This window comes from Drosophila takahashii, chromosome 3R, assembly GCF_030179915.1.
Source record: "Drosophila takahashii strain IR98-3 E-12201 chromosome 3R, DtakHiC1v2, whole genome shotgun sequence".
Lineage (NCBI taxonomy): Eukaryota > Metazoa > Arthropoda > Insecta > Diptera > Drosophilidae > Drosophila > Drosophila takahashii.
The window spans coordinates 3,970,565-3,989,382 of NC_091681.1; the positions used below are offsets into that span (position 1 = coordinate 3,970,565).

An 18,818-nucleotide genomic window follows, 5' to 3' on the forward strand; every position below is an offset into this window, starting at 1 on the left:
CTAATTTATTTATATTTTTTTTCTTAAAAAAACAATTTTTTTTTTCTTAAAAATTTTCTACAACAAAAAAATTTCACTATTTAATTGCCTTTAAGAATGCCCCATCAAAAGATATTTGCTATAGGCCTCCGCTGATTTAAGGCAGACTTTTGGCTTTTTCGCCCCACTGTGCCCCGTTGAAATTAAGCTCGTGAATTTCAACAGACAGGTAATAGTGCAAGCTTATGTATAGGACGCCTGATTATGCCCTCGACGATCCTTGCCTGACGTAGTAGCTTCAACTCGATCCATTATCAGCGTTGTAGAGGCCCGTTGTCTTCATGAACGCTGACCATGCTTCCAATGCTACGGTCTCCATCTACATATTTGTTCAAGCTCGATCGCATCTGCAGCTCTACTACGTACTCAAGGACCCATCGTTGCCAAAAATGAGTTCTTCGAAGGTTGGGCGCGCGTTTATGAAAGAACGAGTTATTAGTCCCTTCGCACTCTTCAAGGCTGCCTCCCACAGTCCTCCGAAATGTGGAGCCCTGGGGGGAATAAATCGAAAGTTTATAAATTCGATTGAGCAAAAGGATGTAATAGCTGATGTAGTTTCGGTTTTAAACAAAAATTCGTGGAGAGCCTTAAATTTGTTACAAGCCCCAAAAAAATGTGTGGCTCCGTTGAAAGGTCCGAAACCAATTCGATATGGACGGCCTTTGATGCAAAGCATACGAATATGGGCGGTTCTTTTACAAACCGAACACCTTTTATTGGGTCAGATTTTTGATTTGCCTGAAACTTTTTTTACACGTACTATTCGGAAAATAAGTAAACAAGTGTATCTGGATTTGACCGAAAAAAAATTATTTTTTTAGTTAGAATTTTTTTAAGTTTGCCAAAAATCGTCAAATTTTAAACTTCATGACTTCATGTCTTTTGCATTAATTCCTCTAAAACCTCTTCTTTCAAAATAAAATTTCTAAAAACAAAAAAATTTTTAATTTCCCAAAAATAAAAACAAATTAAGATTTAAAAAAATTTTTTAACCATTGCCCCCACAAAAAAATTTTTTTTTTATTTTAATACTTGCGCTATATTGTTAGTTACAATCGGTTTTCGTAAAAAGTTGGAGCCACTTTTAGTTTTTAAAATATCGAATTTGTTTTAACAAGGCCTCGGCTTTTTTCTATGAAAAAACGTCGCAGCATGTAGGTCTACTCTCTCACTCTTATCGGATCCTCATGGAATTCACGTTTTCTCACCATTTACTAGTACTTCAACAATTGTTAATGATTAAAAGTTAAGTTTTAAGTCTTTTGACAATTTCTGAATGACAAAAAGTAAAAAGTAATTTTTAAATCTATTAAAAACCTAGAATTTTTTATTAAACCGTCCATTTAATAAACAATAATTAAAATTTTTTTTTTTTATTTTTTTTATGTATGATGTAATTTAAAAAGTATATTTTTTTTAAGTTTTTAAAAAAATGTATTAAATTTTATAATTTCTTATTTTTGTACAATAATATTTTTTAAAAAATTAAAAAAAAATATTTTAAAATGTTTAATAAATTACATAATACAACAAAATAATACAAAACAAAATTTTAATTTTATGGTTTATTAAATGGACGGTTAAATAAATAATTGTGTTTTTTTAATAGATTAAAAAATGACTTTTTACTTTTTGTCATTCAGAAATTGTCAAAACACTTAAAAGGTTTTTTTAATCATTAAAATTCTTAAAGAACTAGTAAACGATGAGAAAACATGAATTCCATAAGGATCCGATAAGAAAAAAGCCGAGGCCTTGTTAAAACAAATTCGATATTTTAAAAACTAAAAGTGGCTCCAACTTTTTACAAAAACCGATTGTAACTAAGAATATGGCGCAAGTATTAAAATAAAAAAAGAAATTTTTTTTGTGGGGGCAATGGTTAAAAAATTTTTTTAAATCTTAATTTGTTTTTATTTTTGGGAAATTAAAAACTTTTTTGTTTTTAGAAATTTTATTTTGAAAGAAGAGGTTTTGGAGGAATTAATGCAAAAGACATGAAGTCAATCGGATTCATATAACCGGAGACACAGATTTTCAATGAGAGGGTACTTTTTCAAATTTGACAATTATCTTAAAAAAATTCGAACTAAAAAAATAATGTTTTTTCGGTCAAATCCTACGTGTAAAAAAGTTTCAGGCAAATCAAAAATGTGAAATTTTTTTTTTGGCCAAATCTGTTTGGTTTGTAAAAGAACGGCCCATATGCCTTGGACCCTTCCCTCTTATACGCATGTTTATGTTGACTGGTCCAGCGAAGTCAACACCGCGTCGTGCAAATGGTCTTGAAACTTTTAAACGCTACACCGGAAGATTTCCCAGGATTTGTCGCAGCTGATATAGCACGCAACGTATGCACGATCTAACAACGCGTCTGGATGCATCTCGAGCATTTACAATCAAAAACAAAGTCGAATGATAGCCACTAATGCTTTATTATTTGCGCCGTACAAGTAGACCATGCTGCGGATGGCAAGATACGACGCTGACTCTGTACCGTATATGACGGTGTTCAATTGAATTGTTTTCAGTTCCTTTTCTGGTGAGTCTCTCCAAAGTATATACTGAAATTTGGGATGTGGCGAATCAATTAAAACCTCTATAAACATCTTGACAACATCGGTAGTAAAGGCAAATTTAAAGGTCCGAAAGCGAATAAGCAATGTATACAAATCGCTTTATAATGTTGCTCCCACAATAAGTAGTGTAACGACCCTGTATCGGAAGGCGCTAAGGCTCGGTCATGGTTCGCATCAGATGTGTCAATGTGCGTTTGTTGGGTGGTTGTGTATAAATCGGGAGTCGGACTGCTTGCTTCGTCGATCCGGCGCTACGGAAGGGCCGAGTGATAAGCTACTTGCTGTTGTGATCCGGCACTTCGGAAGGGCTGAGTGATGAACTGCTTGCTGTCGCTGGTCCGGCGCTACTGAAGCGCCGAGTTATGAACTGCTTGCTTCGTGAGGGTTGACCATTACGCTGCTGTTCGTGTGACCTGGTGCTGCGGAAGGGCCAGGAGGTAAGCTGCCTTAGTCGTTGAGTCGTGAACTACTTGTCGTTGACGTGGCGCTACGGAAGGGCCAAAAAGTTCACTGCTTGCTGCGAGCTTCGGCGCTGCGGATGGGCCGAGAATTCGCGTCGGCGCTGCGAAAGGGCCGAGACGTGAACTGCTTCGTCGTGCGTACGTCGGGTTCGTAGTGTTCTGGGCCGTTGGGAGCTATCTACTTGGATTTCTAGTGGGTTTCGGGAATGTAGGGCATCGTTAGTTTCGGTCTGCCAGGCATCGTTGGTTTCGAACTGCTGTTCTGCATCCGTTTCGTTTCCGGGTCGGGGGCCGGAAACGTGACACCTCTCTAAGGTAGGCCTAAATTACGTAAACCGGGCCGCCGGACGCGTCGAAACAACTCTCAATTTAGTTGGGGTACTATTTGGTTTAAATACGCAGTGGTGGGGAATACAGAAGTGAGGCTCATCAAACCTGGGCTAAGGAACCAGTGATAAATGATTGAGCTTTTTGTCCGCCCGCATAAAATCCACATAGGCAGCATTGATTTCAGGTGATCCCTTTAGACGACGCTCAAGACTTTTAAATCAATATTGAAGGATCATCCATTGTTTTTCCAGTTGTCTTATCCGAGTTTAGCTGTCTTATTTATATTTCTGTTACTCCGTGGTAACCGAAGGGCTTGAGCGAAACTATAAGAAAAAAAGTTAACTTGCGAGCATGAATAAAGTAATGCTCGCCCAATTCAATAACTAGCGTTTGCATCTCTTACCAAGACCATGGCCGAGGCCAAGATGACTTGGTCATGTGAATAGCCTTTATGAGTGTAAGAAACAACGTCGACGCTGGATGGTGGTTTCGAATGGGTTTGCTGAGCAAAATGTGTACTCTCTCGATGAAGCAGGGTGTGATGTGAGCGAGAGCACAAACGGCATTTCTGGCTAGAAGGACACTTGGACAGATGATGCCCCTTGCCTAAGTAGTTTCGACAGAGCAATTGTCTTTTAGCAGCCTCATACCGCTGCAGGGCTGTTAGAGTTTTTAATTGGGGGCAACAAAATATAATGATTAGCATCGAAGCAATAGAGGTAGGTCTGAGAGGTACCTTTAAAGCTTGCCGCAGACGTTGTCCTTGTTGATAGTGATATCTATCACCACTAACTGCCTGGTGCGTTTTCTTACTAGTTTCGGTCTAGTCTGAGGTTTCCAGGTATTTACAATGCCTTTCAATTAGTGCTATACATTCATTCCATTTGGGTAAGCCCGCAAAGCTTAATGACTCATTCCATTTCTTCTTAGTGAACGGATCAACTTTCTTCACAGGGAAGTGTCCTTGGCCCGGTTCTGTACACAATTTACACTTCGGATTTCCCAAACCCAGTGTTTCCTGGTACTCTCCTTGGCACCTATGTAGATGATACTGCATTCCTAGCTACTGCCAGCACCCTCTCCTTGGCCTCGTGGCGTGTCCAGACATTCTTGAAAGAGTTTGAATGTTGGGCCTCCCGTTGGAATATTGCGCTAAACTTTGATAAAACGCAACACGCCACCTTTCCCCTTCGACCTGGCCGATCCCGTAGTCTTTACTTGGAAGGTGATAGACTTAAGCACGAGCAGAGAGACACATACCTCGGTGTTACCTTAGACCGCCGTCTATGCTGGGAGGGTCAGATTGACCGTGTCTGAGGGTCACCGAGGACGAAACTGGAAAAAATGGACTGGCTACATCGCTCAGATAGCGGATTATCCCTTCAGGCCAAGGTGCGGCTCCTTAAAGCCATTGTTCTCCCCACCCTAAATTGGGGAATAATATGCTGGGGCACCGCTTGCGACTCGTCGCTAAGAAGAGTTCAGACTTGCATCACAAAAGCACTTCGGAGGCTGCTTGGGGAGAAGTGGCATCATTACGTCGAAAATAGCGTTTTATTTCGAGACAGAGGAGTTCCAAAAGTTACTGACATGATAACTCAGTTTTCGAATCGATACAGGGATCGGCTTCTGGTGCATTCTAACCGCCTGGCTAGACGTCTTGCCACACCACTGGGCCGACGTCGTCTCCGCAGACGACACCCGGCGGACTTATGGATTTTCGGCCGTGATAGACACGGGCGACTTTTATAATATATATTAACCCAGATGAAGTAACATGCCCCACTGTGGCCCAACTACCCGCAGATTTCAGGATTCTTTTTCTTTAACTATATGACATCGACAAACATGATAACAAAAACTATTTTCTTGTGAGCCGTGTTAATTAAAAATGTGCCTACTTCAGCTTATACCAAAAACCGCCATAAACAGACGCATTTGTGCACAGACTCCGGAAAAAACACGTATTAACTCTTTACAAACCATTTATTAGATTTGGTTCTTAGAATGTCAGAAATCAAAATGCCTACTTCATAACGAAAAACGTATAATGTTCTAATATTTCTATGAGAGCCATAAGATATAGTGGTCCGATCCGGCTCGCTCCGGCTCACTGCGTTGCAAACATGTGACTGAAATTATAATACCATCTGCAAGCGTATAAAAATGGCTCCTGTACCAAAACGTCAACGCGAAAACATTAGCACCAACGCCGAAATGAAACGGCTACGTTTATCTGGTGCCCCGGCTGCTAATTTGTACCATGATATTTTAACTACCTCAACCAGCGTTTTGAGGAGCAGGGCAAAATGATCTCGACCAATCGACACATTACAGTGTGCCTTTCAATAAATTTAACACCAGCGTCAAGGATCAAAAATATCTTCTACAGCTGCTTGGACTTAACTCCAGTGCCGCAGTTTATGTAAACGAGCAACTCTCAAAAGAAAGCTTTGTTATCTTTAAAGAAGCAATGAGAATGAAGAAGGCGAAAATAATATTTGCTTTTTACACACGCCGTGTTTTTGTACACGTGAGAAACAGTGGAGATGAAGGAGAAGTTCACTGCCTTGAAAGCTTGTAAGAGCTTTCCTCTTTTCCCACAACCGCTCTTAATTCTAAGAGCTCTGCAGCTCTTAACTTATCTTTATTATATGCTGCTGCAGGGGGGAGTCACAGCTTTCGAGATGCCACTCATAACTAATATAATTTATTTAAACTTAGAATCTTTTTTATTTATCTCGGCTTCGTCCTGATACCACCGAAGATGAAGTTAGGGGACATCTATGTGATATGTTCCAGGTCTCTTCCGACAATTTCATAATTTCCAAGTTCAATTTTAATTATAAGCGAAAAGTTGCTTCTTTTAAAATTATTCTTCCGGAATCTTTCTTACTTCGAGCATTAGGTGCTGGATTGTGGCCAGTTGACACCGTAGTCCATGAGTTTGCTCGTAAGGAACTATCCTCTAATAAAAATTCTTCGGTTCCAAAAAACTAGATTTCATTTTGCACTATCAAAATGTTCGTGGCCTCCTCAGCAAGCTAACTAGTTTGCATGCAAACAGTGCTGCTTTTGACTCGAGCATTATTGCCTTCACAGAAACTTGGCTTAATTCTACCGTATCCGATAGTGAAATAATGTCCAATAAATATTTCATTTATAGGCGTGACCGCCCCTCTCGTCGAGGTGGTGGTGTCCTATTTGCCGTAAAATCCGACTTATCGTCCCAAGCGTTGTCCATTGCTGACACGGCCGATATTGAGTTTATTGCTGTAAAAATATGCCTGCAAAGCTCCAACCTCTTTGTAACTTGCTCGTATATTCCTCCATGTTCCCAAGCTTCTACATATTTGCAGCACCTCGCCGCTATTAGGAACATTTCTTCATCCGCTGATGCTTCAGATCACCTTATTATTTTCGGTGACTTTAATATTCCTCAACTATCCTAGCTGCCATATGATGATCTTGCTGCACTAGTTCCCAGCGATCAGAATGATTTCCTAGATGGTCTTATCGCCTTATCCCTTGGCCAAGTAAATTCCATACCCAATCAGAATGGGAGATTCCTAGACCTTATATTTGTATCTGACTTTTGCGATACCACTATAACGCGCTGTACTCCGCTGTCCAGTCCTGAAGACCCCTATCATCCGACACTACAAATTAACATTAATAGTGTGGTTCAGTTCCCAAATACTTTTGAAAAAGCTATTCGGACTCGATGCTTCCGGAAAGTCGATTACTCGCTACTGTCGGCTTCCTTGACCCAAGTGGACTGGTTTATACTCCAAAATCTTTCGCTTGAAAATTCAGTATCAAGCTTTTACAATATTATGTATTCCTTATTTGATAAACTTGTTCCTTCCATTATTCAAAAAACCTCTACCAGCCCACCGTGGTCATCGAAACACTTGGCTCACCTAAAAAATTTAAAGACGAAACTGTATAAGAAGTTCGCGAAAACAGGGCTCCAATCTGATTGAAATACAGTGTAGCCAAATCCAATTATTTCCTGCATAATTCCGAATGCTATAATAGCTACCTGTTACGCTGCAAATATGAATTCCGCAGTAATCCCAAGTAATCCTCTTTTGTTAACTCAAAGCGTAAGTCCAAAATGTTTCCACCTTCTCTTCATTTGAACAACATATCAGCGTCAAATGACCAGGGAATCAGTAACCTGTTCGCGGACTTTTTCCAGTCCACATATTCGCCTTATTCAAATCTCCCAAATTCCATGATTTTCCAAAAATCTATCCATCTCTGCACCTTTCCGGCTGTTTGGAAGGAGTCCTTTATTATTCCACTTCATAAGAAGGGCAGCAAGTCTGATATTATGAACTATCGTGGGATAGCCAAACTAAGTGCTATTCCTAAGCTATTTGAAAAACTCATATGCGATCAATTGCAGCATCTGTGTCGCTCCTTATCATCTCCGAATCAACATGGTTTCACAAAATGTCGTTCAACTACAACTAACCTGTTGGAATTTACGACCTACATTAATAAAGGCTTCCTATCCTCCAATCAAACGGATGTAATTTTCACTGATTTTAGCAAAGCGTTTGATTCAGTGTGCCATGAGCTTCTTATCCACAAGCTGCGCCTTCTTGGTTTCCCACTAACTCTTCTGATGTGGATTCAGTCATACCTTACAGGCCGTTCCCAAAAGGTACAATTTAATAATGTACTTTCAAAAATTGTATCTGTAAGCTCCGGAGTACCTCAAGGTAGCCATCTTGGTCCTTTGCTATTTGGTCTATTTATTAATGATCTTCCTCAAATTATCGTGGCCTCCAAAGTTCTTATGTATGCGGATGATGTCAAGTTGTGTATGCATATGACATCGCCTGGTTCCCACATGCAGCTCCAGCTTGACTTAAATAACCTTCAATCCCTTAATCCAGATAAATGTAAATCCATGACATTTTTTCGTTCCAATCCAGCTGTGCGTACATACTCCATTGGCCAATCAGCGCTAGAACGCATTGAAACCGTCCTAGATCTTGGAGTCCTATTTGACCATAAGATATGCTTCAATCGCCATGTCAGCACTATCTCCAATAAAGCTAAGGCCTTATTAGCTTTTATCAAACGCTGGTCCAAGGAATTCGATGATCCGTATATCACAAAGCTCCTGTATGTTTCCTTAGTTCGTCCAACGCTGGAATACTGCTCATGCGTATGGTCTCTACAGTATGAGCACTATCAAGACATGATTGAGTCCGTTCAGAAGCAGTTTCTCCTATTTGCCTTACGTGGTTTGAACTGGGACTCTGGAAGCCAACTACCTTCCTACAAAGACAGGCTGCGGCTTTTGAATCTGCCAACTTTAAAGCATCGTCGAATATGTACTGGCGTGATCTTCCTTCACAAGCTCCTTACTGGAGGTGTGGACTCACTTCACCTGATAACGTCCATAAATTGGAACGTTCCTTCTAGACCAACTCGTCGATTTCGGCCATTAGCACTGGAAATCGCCAGGTCAAACTACTCCCGTTTTGACCCATTCCGAGTTTTATGCGAGAACTATAATGAATTGTACCACTTATTATCCTATGAGTGTTCCTACGATGTAAATTCAACCAGAGTCACTGCGTTCCTGTCTTTCGCAAATAATCAATCATATTGAAAATTTCTTGTATATTTTTTAAGTCCAATGAGCTGTTCATAGCTTTATATATTAAATAAATAAATATGCCTAATAGTGTGTGTTAAGGGAGAATATACACCTAGGAGCGCAGAAAAAAGGCTATTTTCAGGCATTTTTTGTAGAAAACCAATACGCATTTGTGCAGATTCCGTAAGAATCTGTGTTGCTGGCTGGTTTGGGCGAAAGTTAAGAAAAAACACGACGCACATTCTCTATTCACTGGTTTTTTTTGCAATGCCGCAGCCGTATAGCGATCTTACGAAAACGTCGGCCTTTTGGCTCAATACGCAGTTTTTACATTATTTCGTTAGTGTGAACATTCTATTACTAATAAATGTGGTATTTACAATGCAGAATTAGTTAATGTGAACATGATTTTACTAATGAAACGTGGAATTTACAATGCAGAATTATTTAATGAGAACATAATATTACTAATGAGATTCTGAAGTTAGCGTTCGCTAACATGCCGCCCCCTTTGCCGGCAAGGATCCGAGCTTAGTCCAAAATTTCCTTCAGCTTGGTGAGATTTCGGATTGCCTCTTGCAGATGCAGCAAAGGGCGAGATGATGGCTTATATTGCCGCGTTTGGTAGTCGCTGGAAGGACGACGTGTCGTTGAAGGGCTTCTTCTTTCCTCGACTTTCCGCTTGGGTGTGGTGCTTTTAGCCACAACCTTAGACTTCTGCTTGTTGCTTGGTGATTTGGAGCGTCCTCCGTTGTGGACAGCGTGTAAGAGGGTGTGGTGCAAATCTCCACATCGATGGCACACTTCCTTTGACTTGCATTCGTGCAGCCTATGTGTGGATGCCAGGCAGTTGGCGCAGTATCCCATTCGTCGAGCCGCCTGTCGTCGTTCTAAGGAATCCAGTTTAAGGAACTTCGCGCAGAAGCGAAGTGGGTGCCCTTTGTGGCACATTCGGCATTTGTGCACCATCTATTGGAGAGATAAACTTTTATTAGTGATGCTTCATTATCGGGTGTTGATGAACTGGTGGGGGGGGTTCTAACGGGTCGTGAGCTTAGTAGTCTTATTGATCTTGTAGAGAAGGGGTCTCTTTTTTGGGAAGAAGAACTAGTTTTACAATTGGTCGGGTTAGTGGGCCTGATCTTGTTTGTAGATCAACCACTCGAGTGTTTTGATCGCCACCAGGGTGTAGCTTGATGACTCTGCCGAGTCTCCACTCAGTTGGAGGGCAGTTGTCCTCTCTGATGATAACAATATCGTCTAGGTTAAGGTTTGCAGCAGGGTGCTTCCATTTATACCTACGATGGAGTTCATGTAGGTATTCATGTCGCCATCGGTTGCAAAACTCTTGATACATGACCTTTTGCTTCTGCCAACGATTTTGGATGGACAAGCTTTCGTTTGGGTTTTCTGGAAGGGCCATTAGGGGGGCTCCAGTTAAGAAATGTCCCGGGGTTAGTGGTAGCAGGTCTTGTGGGTTGGATTTAGGGATCCATAGGGGTCTTGAGTTTAAAACTGCCTCTATTTTAGCAAGAATAGTGGCAAATTCTTCTAGGGTGAACATGCGATTACCTACTACTCGAGTAAAGTGTTTTTTAAAACTCTTTACAGCAGCTTCCCATAGGCCACCCATATGTGGGGCTCGAGGGGGTATAAAATGCCATTCTATTTCATGGCTACTGTATTGCGTGGCGATGTGTGCACTGGCGGATTGCATAAAAGCGTGGAAGTTCTTTGCAAGTTCTTTACTAGCGCCTACGAAGTTTTTTCCGTTATCGGAAAACACTTTCTTCGGTGTTCCTCGACGGCTGACAAAGCGCTCAAAGGTTTGCAGAAACGCCTTGGAGCTGAGTTCAGAGACCGGTTCTAAGTGGACTGCTTTGGTCGAGAATATGCAGACGTACCCTTTGACTAGTCGATTAGTCCTTAGTAGAGAGGCCTTTAGGTTAAAGGGACGCGCAAAGTCTACGCCTGTGATTGCAAACGCACGGGTGAGCTGCGTTCTTTCGGGTGGAAGAGCCGCCATTATTTGCTGTTGTGCATTCTTCCTAAAGCGTGTACATACGACGCATTGGTGGATGCACTTTTTGACGAGCTTGGCTAGTTTTGGAATGAAGAACTCTTGTCTGATAGCTCGCATCATTAATTGATTCCCGGCGTGAAGAAGTGTACGGTGTATGAATTCTATAAAAAGCGAACTAAGTCGAGATTTGGTTGGTAACAGTATGGGATACCGTTCTTTGTAGGGGATGTTAGCATTTGCCAATCGACCGTTGGCGCGATCCTTTCCTTCAGAGTCTAAAAAGGGATTTAGTGGGCACAGGCTGCTTTTTGTCGACAACGGTATTTTGTTGAGTAACTAGGAGTACTCTTTGGGATAAAAGAACCGTTGGGCAGCTATTATTAATCTAACTATCGGAGTTTGAGTGTGCAGGGTGCCAACTTAGTACGCGAGCTGTTGCTCTTAAGGCCCTTGAGTATGACGTATATTGTTCACAAATGTCATAGTCATTGGATTGAGTGAAGAAAAGGTTGACATGTTTTTCCTCTGGAGGAGTCTTTGAGGGCATGTCACCTTTTGGCCATTTATCTTCCGAAAGAGTGAGCCATTCTGGCCCGTGCCACCATAGAGGAGTAGCTTTTAACTCTTTTGGATTACATCCACGTGTGCCCAGATCCGCAGGGTTATCTTTGGATTGGACGTGGTTCCATTGAGCATTTGGAGCTTTAGATTTGATGATAGCTGTGCGGTTAGCTACAAAGGTTTTCCAAGCCGTGGATGGCTTTTCTAGCCAAGGTAGCACGATAGTAGAGTCAGACCAAAGATATATGTTTTCGCTTGGTAGTTGAGTTGTCTCTAACACATGCGCTGTAAGCCTAGCAAGAAGATGGGCGCCGCAGAGTTCTAACCTAGGGAGGCTGATTGTTTTTAATGGTGCTACTTTGGTTTTTGCGACTAGCAGATGAGATTGTAAGGAATTTGACGTAACGGTACGGACATATATCGCCGCACAATATGCCTTTTCAGACGCGTCCGAAAAGCCGTGTATTTGAACCTCTTGGGTTGGACTGTACCCTACCCACCTGGGTATTGTGAGAAGCTTTAGTTCAGGTAATGCGGCTATGAATTTGTTCCATGTGGTCAGAGTGTTTGGACTAACGCATTCGTCCCAATCTTTCTTTTCTTTCCAAAGGGATTGGAGAAGCATTTTTGCCTGTATTACAATAGGCGTGAGCCATCCTGCCGGGTCGAACAAAGTAGCTGCGTGGGATAAGATTTGTCTCTTAGTGATGGTCTTACATGGAGTGGGTGCGCGGATGTTGTATTGGAAAACATCTTTGCTTGCGTTCCATTTAATTCCCAGCGTATTAGTTGTGCTTGCCTCTGCAACTTTCAGAAAATCTCCGTCTAGCAAGTCTGCTCTAGGAATGTTTTGTAAAAGTTGTTTGTGATTGGCCGTATTCTTTTTTAGCAGAAATCCTGCTGATTTGAGAGCATCACGGAGTTGGGATTGAGCGACCTCTGCTCTTTCTATAGAGTGATCTCCGGCTAAAATGTCATCGACATAGGTTTCCTGAAGAATTATTTTACTGGCCATGGGATGGCTTTCTTTACAGTCCTGGGCCAGCTGTCGGAGAGTGCGTATAGCGAGAAATGGTGCGCAGTTAACACCGAAGGTGACTGTCTTTAGCTCAAAGTCTTCTATAATTGAACTTGATTGTGGTCGGAAAAGAAGTCGTTGGTACTGGCGATCGTCCTAGGATTCGGCGATACATTTTCTCAATATAACCATTGAAGACGTATTTGTACAGTCTCCAGTTGCGAAGGATTCCCAACAAATCGCTCTGGAGTGTAGGCCCTTTGTGAAGTACATCGTTTAGAGAGAATTGTGTGGTCGTGCGACGAGACGCATTAAAGACTACACGAAGTTTGGTCGTTTTGCTTTCAGGTCGAACGACCGGGTGATGAGGCAGATAAAAGGAGAAATATTTGTTTTTAATGATGACTTCGAAAGGTTCGGCCTCTGTCATGTGGCCCAGGTCGACGTATTCTTGCAGAACATTGTCGTATTGTTTTCGTAGGTCGCTGTCTTTACTCAAGGATTTGTGCAAGCGAACATATTGACCCATGGCAGTGGTTCTGGACGGACCCAGTGTCTCGCTTTCGGGAAATTCGGATTTGAACGGGAGTCGAACCATATATCGTCCATCTGAAAGCCTTTGCGTTGTGTCTGCAAAGTATTGTTCGCAGAATTCATCAGCTTCAGAAACTAACTTAGGTACAGATATTTCCTCAACTTCCCACAGTTTCTGCAGCATTGTGCCGATTTCTGGTCCTGAGTCTTCCACTATTGTTGAGAATGAGCACGTATGATGGCTGTTGGATAACGGACCACTGATTATCCATCCAAAGATGGTAAACTGAGCGAGAAGGTGGCCATTAAGCGCAGTTTGAATGCCTTCTAAAAAGATCTGAGGGGTGACGTCGCTGCCTAATACAAGGTCTATATCTGCGGCTGTTAAATTTGGCAAAAATTGGCATCAGCTAGCTCGAGTTGATTTAAAATCGAGTCGCTTGGCTTCTGGACTGAAACTGAAGGTAGGATACTTGTCAACTTTTTAAGAACTATTGCTTCCGTCTGGATTGAGTTTTGACAAGAGGCATTAGTGAGTTTGAAGCTGCATATTTTGGAGGATGAGCTTACATATTGGCCTCCTATGCCAGATATGTTGGTATGGATTTTTCGGAAGGGTAAGCTTAGGCGATTTTGAGCCTTTTCAGTGATAAAGGATCGTTGCGAAGGCAAGCATTCGAAAGTTGTCGCCTTTATAGTTTACGTACACCATTGCAGTGGGAAGAACTACCTGCTGGATTTGAGATGCGTGGTTTGCTGTTATTTCTTGAGAATCGAGCTCATTGGGTCTAGAAGGAAAGTGTAACAACGTGTGGTGTGTTTTTTGGCATACGTTGCATGTCTTTTTACTTTTGCAGTCTTTCGTCGTGTGATTGTATGCCAAGCAATTTATGCAAACTTTTGCTGCTTTGACAAATTGGAAACGATCTTGAGGTTTAAGTTTTTGAAATTGCATGCACTGTCGTATGTGATGGGAACCTTGACAATGGTTGCAGTTCTGGTCAGATAACGTTGAATGAGACAGTGTTGGCTGCTTGTACGGGAATTTTGTGTTGTTAGGGACAAAGGGTTTTACTGGGGTGATCGCTGCTAGTCGTTCTAATACTTCTACACGGGATGTGAGGAAAGTTGTCAGCTGCTGCCAGGTTGGTAACTCTTTTCTTTTTTCAAGAGATTGTTCCCACAACGACAGAGTCAGCTGTGGTAACCTGAACGAGCAATGAAAGACAATAAATGGATCCCAATTATCGTTCGGTACACCTTGAGCCTTCAGTACTGCGAGACAACTTGTGATAGTGGTTTGGATTTTTTGAATTTCCTTGCCATCCTCGTTCGTGAGTCGCTTGATTTCAAAGATCTGTTTTAATTGGGTGTCTACCAGGAGTCTTTTGTTTTCGAATCGATCGTTTAGAGCGTCCCAAGCTAGTTGAAAGTTATCGTCGCATAGGGGAAAACGCTTGACTATTAAGCCTGCTTCTCCGCGAGTTTTATGTCGAAGATGGTATAGCTTTTGAGCTTGGGTGAGTTTTGGGTGATCGGTATAGACAGCTGTGAACATGTCTCTAAACGAGGGCCAGTTCTCATAATCCCCATGGAATGGTTCGGTGTCGCACAGTGGTACTTTCATGTGACTTGAGTCGTCAAAAAGGTTGGTTGAGTTTGTCAGACCCGATGATTCTAAAGAGGACCTGTTTACTGCGAGTAAATCTTTAAGATGTGCTTTGACTCGAACCATTTCATCTTCGCATTTATTAAATGTATCGAATGCGTCGGATTGATCACAGTTTTCTTCTCCTGAGGTCATAGCATTTCGAAAATCTCGGTCGACCTCGTTGAACATTGCGTCTAATCGAGCTAGGCGTTCCGAGGTCACTGATTCGCGCGGATCTAACACAAATGTATCTGACTTTCCGCAGAACTAAAGAAGTTTGGAGGTGGAAAACGAAAACATTCTATTCGCAGACATTTTTTACTTTCTTACCCTGAGATTACTGAATGTGAGTCGAAGTTAGGAATCTTGTTAGATAGTCGGAGACTTAGGTATTCGTGGGACGAATTAAAAAAAAATGGCAATCGAGCCTGTCTATTTCCGGATGGAAATATATGAATATTTGGTCGGAATTCAGTTGGAAGAGGTGAATTAACCCTGTTGTGGTGTTACTTCGTGATTTAGGAAGAATATGTGAGTATTTGTAGACTGGGATAATTTTCGTATATTAAAATGTATGAGAAGTTCTTAAACGTGTTGTAAATGTTTATAAATTATATTTTGGTTTAAAGTAAATGTGGTTATTTTAAATTGTTGTGTAAATATATGTGGGATAAGGGTTAAAGTTGCTTAAAATTTCTTCGTGTTGTTGTAAATGTTTATAAATTTTATTTGGTTTAAAATAAAAGTGTTTATTTTAAATTGCTGTGTAAATATATGTGGGATAAGGGTCACGTTGCCTGAAATTTCTTCGTAATGTTGTAAATGTTTATAAATTTTATTTGGATGTGTGTGTGTTGACGGCTGAAAACTTTTTCAGGCACGTGTTGCGAAAAATTATAATTTATGTATGTGTGCGTAGTATGTACGGCTAGAATTTAGGTTTAATTCCACTTAAATTCACGTGTTACGAATATTTAATTTGTTTGTGCAAGTAGGTTTTGTGTATGGATGTATGTGTTTTTTACGGCTGGATGTGTGTGTGTTCACGGCTGAAACTTTTCTGCACGTGTTGCGAAAATTTATAATGTATGGATGTGTGCGTAATATTTACGGCTAGAATTTTAGTTTCAATTTTACTTAAATTCACGTGTTACCAATATTTAATTTGTTTGTGCAAGTAGGTTAATTTTTTGTGTTTGGATGTATGTGTTTTTTACGGCTGAAAACTTCCCAGCGGGAACATTCCTCTGGAAAATAACATATTTTCAAGAGGTTTCTCCATACAAGCGGAAGGGACAAAACCTCATTCACCCCTTACATTTCTTCCGTCTCTGGTTTCAAAATACACGGGGGTGACACAAAAAGTAAGGGGGAAATGAGGTTTCTATGTGGTTTTCCTAGGGAATTTACATTTTCCCTACACCGTCGCCTGCTGAAAGAAACAGGATTTCCAACACTTTCTGCTAAAAGGAACAGGATTTTCAGCACACAAAGAACCACCTTCTCACTTTCCCGGTGGGTTGTCCTGCACGTGTTGCGAAAATTAAGAATGTATGGATGTGTGCGTAATATGTACGGCTAGAATTTTAGTTTTAATTTCACTTAAATTCACGTGTTTAATTTATTTCGCGAGTACGTTAATTTTTTATGTATGGATGTACAGTGGCTCACAGCTTATTTCAACCAGTCTACACCAAAAACTTTAACAGCCCATACAAACTAAACAAAACATGTTATCAAAATAATTTGAACGCAGAATATATCTATGAGGATACACATTAGTGTATAATAATTTTATGATTTTTTAAATATTTTACAAATATTTTTTATGAATTAATTACAAAAAAAGCCCAAAAAAAAGGCCACAGCTTATTTCAACCAGTTAACAAAAAAATCTAATAAATTAACATAGTGGCCAAAACCTATCTTTTTTTTTTAATTTGGCATGACTACCCTTTTGTTTAACAACAATTTAAAGTTAACTTTATATGGAAACAATGCCTTTTGTTGTTGTTGCCAAGTAAAAACTACTCCCGACCCTTGGGAAGGACTTTTGGCATAGTTTCGTCTAAAAATATTGTGTTTTCTAACATTTTTTCGTTAAGTGGACTTCCAATATTGTTTTGTGGTAATGTTAAGACACATTTAATTCATAATCATTAGCTTTCGATAGCTCTGGATGAGCTGAATCTGCGAAAAAATATGCACTTCCCATGGGTAATTTCTTTAGTTAAATCAAAAATTAATTTATATTTCAAAATCCTTTCAGTTTTTAATTCATTTATCCTTTTGAATGTGAAGATGAACTCAAATCTTAATCGCGGAGTAAAAAAAAAAAATTATGGAAGGACCTGTTTGACACTTATAGGCCCAAAACAATTAGCGTTCGCCGTTAGACTTTAAAATAGCAATTTGACTTCCCAATTTAGGCTCGTCATTGGGATTTTCTCCGCTTAGATATATTTTTCCGACTCAAATGTATCAAAATTCAAGTATTTCTTTCAAATACATTTTTTCAAACATACTAAGGACACTAATAAGTGAGTTTCTCGTGTGTATCCAAATGAGCCCTAAGCCTAGCGGCGAACGCTAATTGTTTTGGGCCTATAAGTGTCAAACAGGTCCTTCCATAATTTTTTTTTTTTACTCCGCGATTAAGATTTGAGTTCATCTTCACATTCAAAAGGATAAATGAATTAAAAACTGTAAGGATTTTGAAATATAAATTAATTTTTGATTTAACTAAAGAAATTACCCATGGGAAGTGCATATTTTTTCGCAGATTCAGCTCATCCAGAGCTGTCGAAAGCTAATGATTATGAATTAAATGTGTCTTAACATTACCACAAAACAATATTGGAAGTCCACTTAACGAAAAAATGTTAGAAAACACAATATTTTTAGACGAAACTATGCCAAAAGTCCTTCCCAAGGGTCGGGAGTAGTTTTTACTTGGCAATAACAACAAAAGGCATTGTTTCCATATAAAGTTAACTTTAAATTGTTGTTAAACAAAAGGGTAGTCATGCCAAATTAAAAAAAAAAAATAGGTTTTGGCCACTATGTTAATTTATTCGATTTTTTTGTTAACTGGTTGAAATAAGCTGTGGCCTTTTTTTTGGGCTTTTTTTGTAATTAATTCATAAAAAATATTTGTAAAATATTTAAAAAATCATAAAATTATTATACAATAATGTGTATCCTCATAGATGTATTCTGCGTTTAAATTATTTTGATAACATGTTTTGTTTAGTTTTTATGGGCTGTTAAAGTTTTTGGTGTAGACTGGTTGAAATAAGCTGTGAGCCACTGTATGTGTGTGTTCACGGCTGGATGTGCGGGTGTTCACGGCTGAAACTTTTCTGCACGTGTTGCGAAAATTATAATGTATGTATGTGTGCGTAGTATGTACGGCTAGAATTTAGGTTTAATTCCACTTAAATTCACGTGTTTAATTTATTTCGCGAGTACGTTAATTTTTTATGTATGGATGTATGTGTGTGTTCCCGGCTGGATGTGTGTGTTTTTATTGCTGAAAACTTCTTGTACGTGTTGCAAAATTTCGTATGTGTGTTTTATAGGTTAATTTTTGTATGAATGGGTGACATGAGTGTCTGGTAAAATTGCGATTTTTACCTTTTTCCAATTTGGGTGATGAAAGCTCCCCCGGCTGGTTGCTTTTTCTCGTCGAAGGACCATGTGCAGATTCCGTCCGAATCTGTGTTGCTGGGTGGTTCGGGCGAAAGTTAAGAAAAAACACGACGCACAAGACTTCTCTATTCACTGGTTTTATTTGCAATGCCGCAGCCACCGGTTGGTGTTACCGTATAGCAATCTTACGAAAACGTCGGCCTTTTGGCTCAATACGCAGTTTTTACATTATTTCGTTAGTGTGAACATTCTATTACTAATAAATGTGGTATTTACAATGCAGAATTAGTTAATGTGAACATGATTTTACTAATGAAACGTGGAATTTACAATGCAGAATTATTTAAT

The 18,818-nt window shown here is 40.1% G+C and overlaps 1 protein-coding gene across 1 annotated transcript; it reads right to left on the reverse strand.

Annotated features, from left to right (window-relative positions):
• Nucleotides 1-9,431: 9,431 nt before the first annotated feature.
• On the reverse strand, nucleotides 9,432-18,594 carry LOC138913245 (uncharacterized). The gene is made up of 2 exons (XM_070216125.1): nucleotides 18,456-18,594; nucleotides 9,432-10,001 (listed from the first exon to the last, which is right to left on the reverse strand). The coding sequence occupies exons 1-2, from the start codon at nucleotides 18,516-18,518 to the stop codon at nucleotides 9,564-9,566; spliced, it is 501 nt and encodes a 166-aa protein (XP_070072226.1). The 5' UTR covers nucleotides 18,519-18,594; the 3' UTR covers nucleotides 9,432-9,563.
• Between the last annotated feature and the right edge of the window lie 224 nt (nucleotides 18,595-18,818).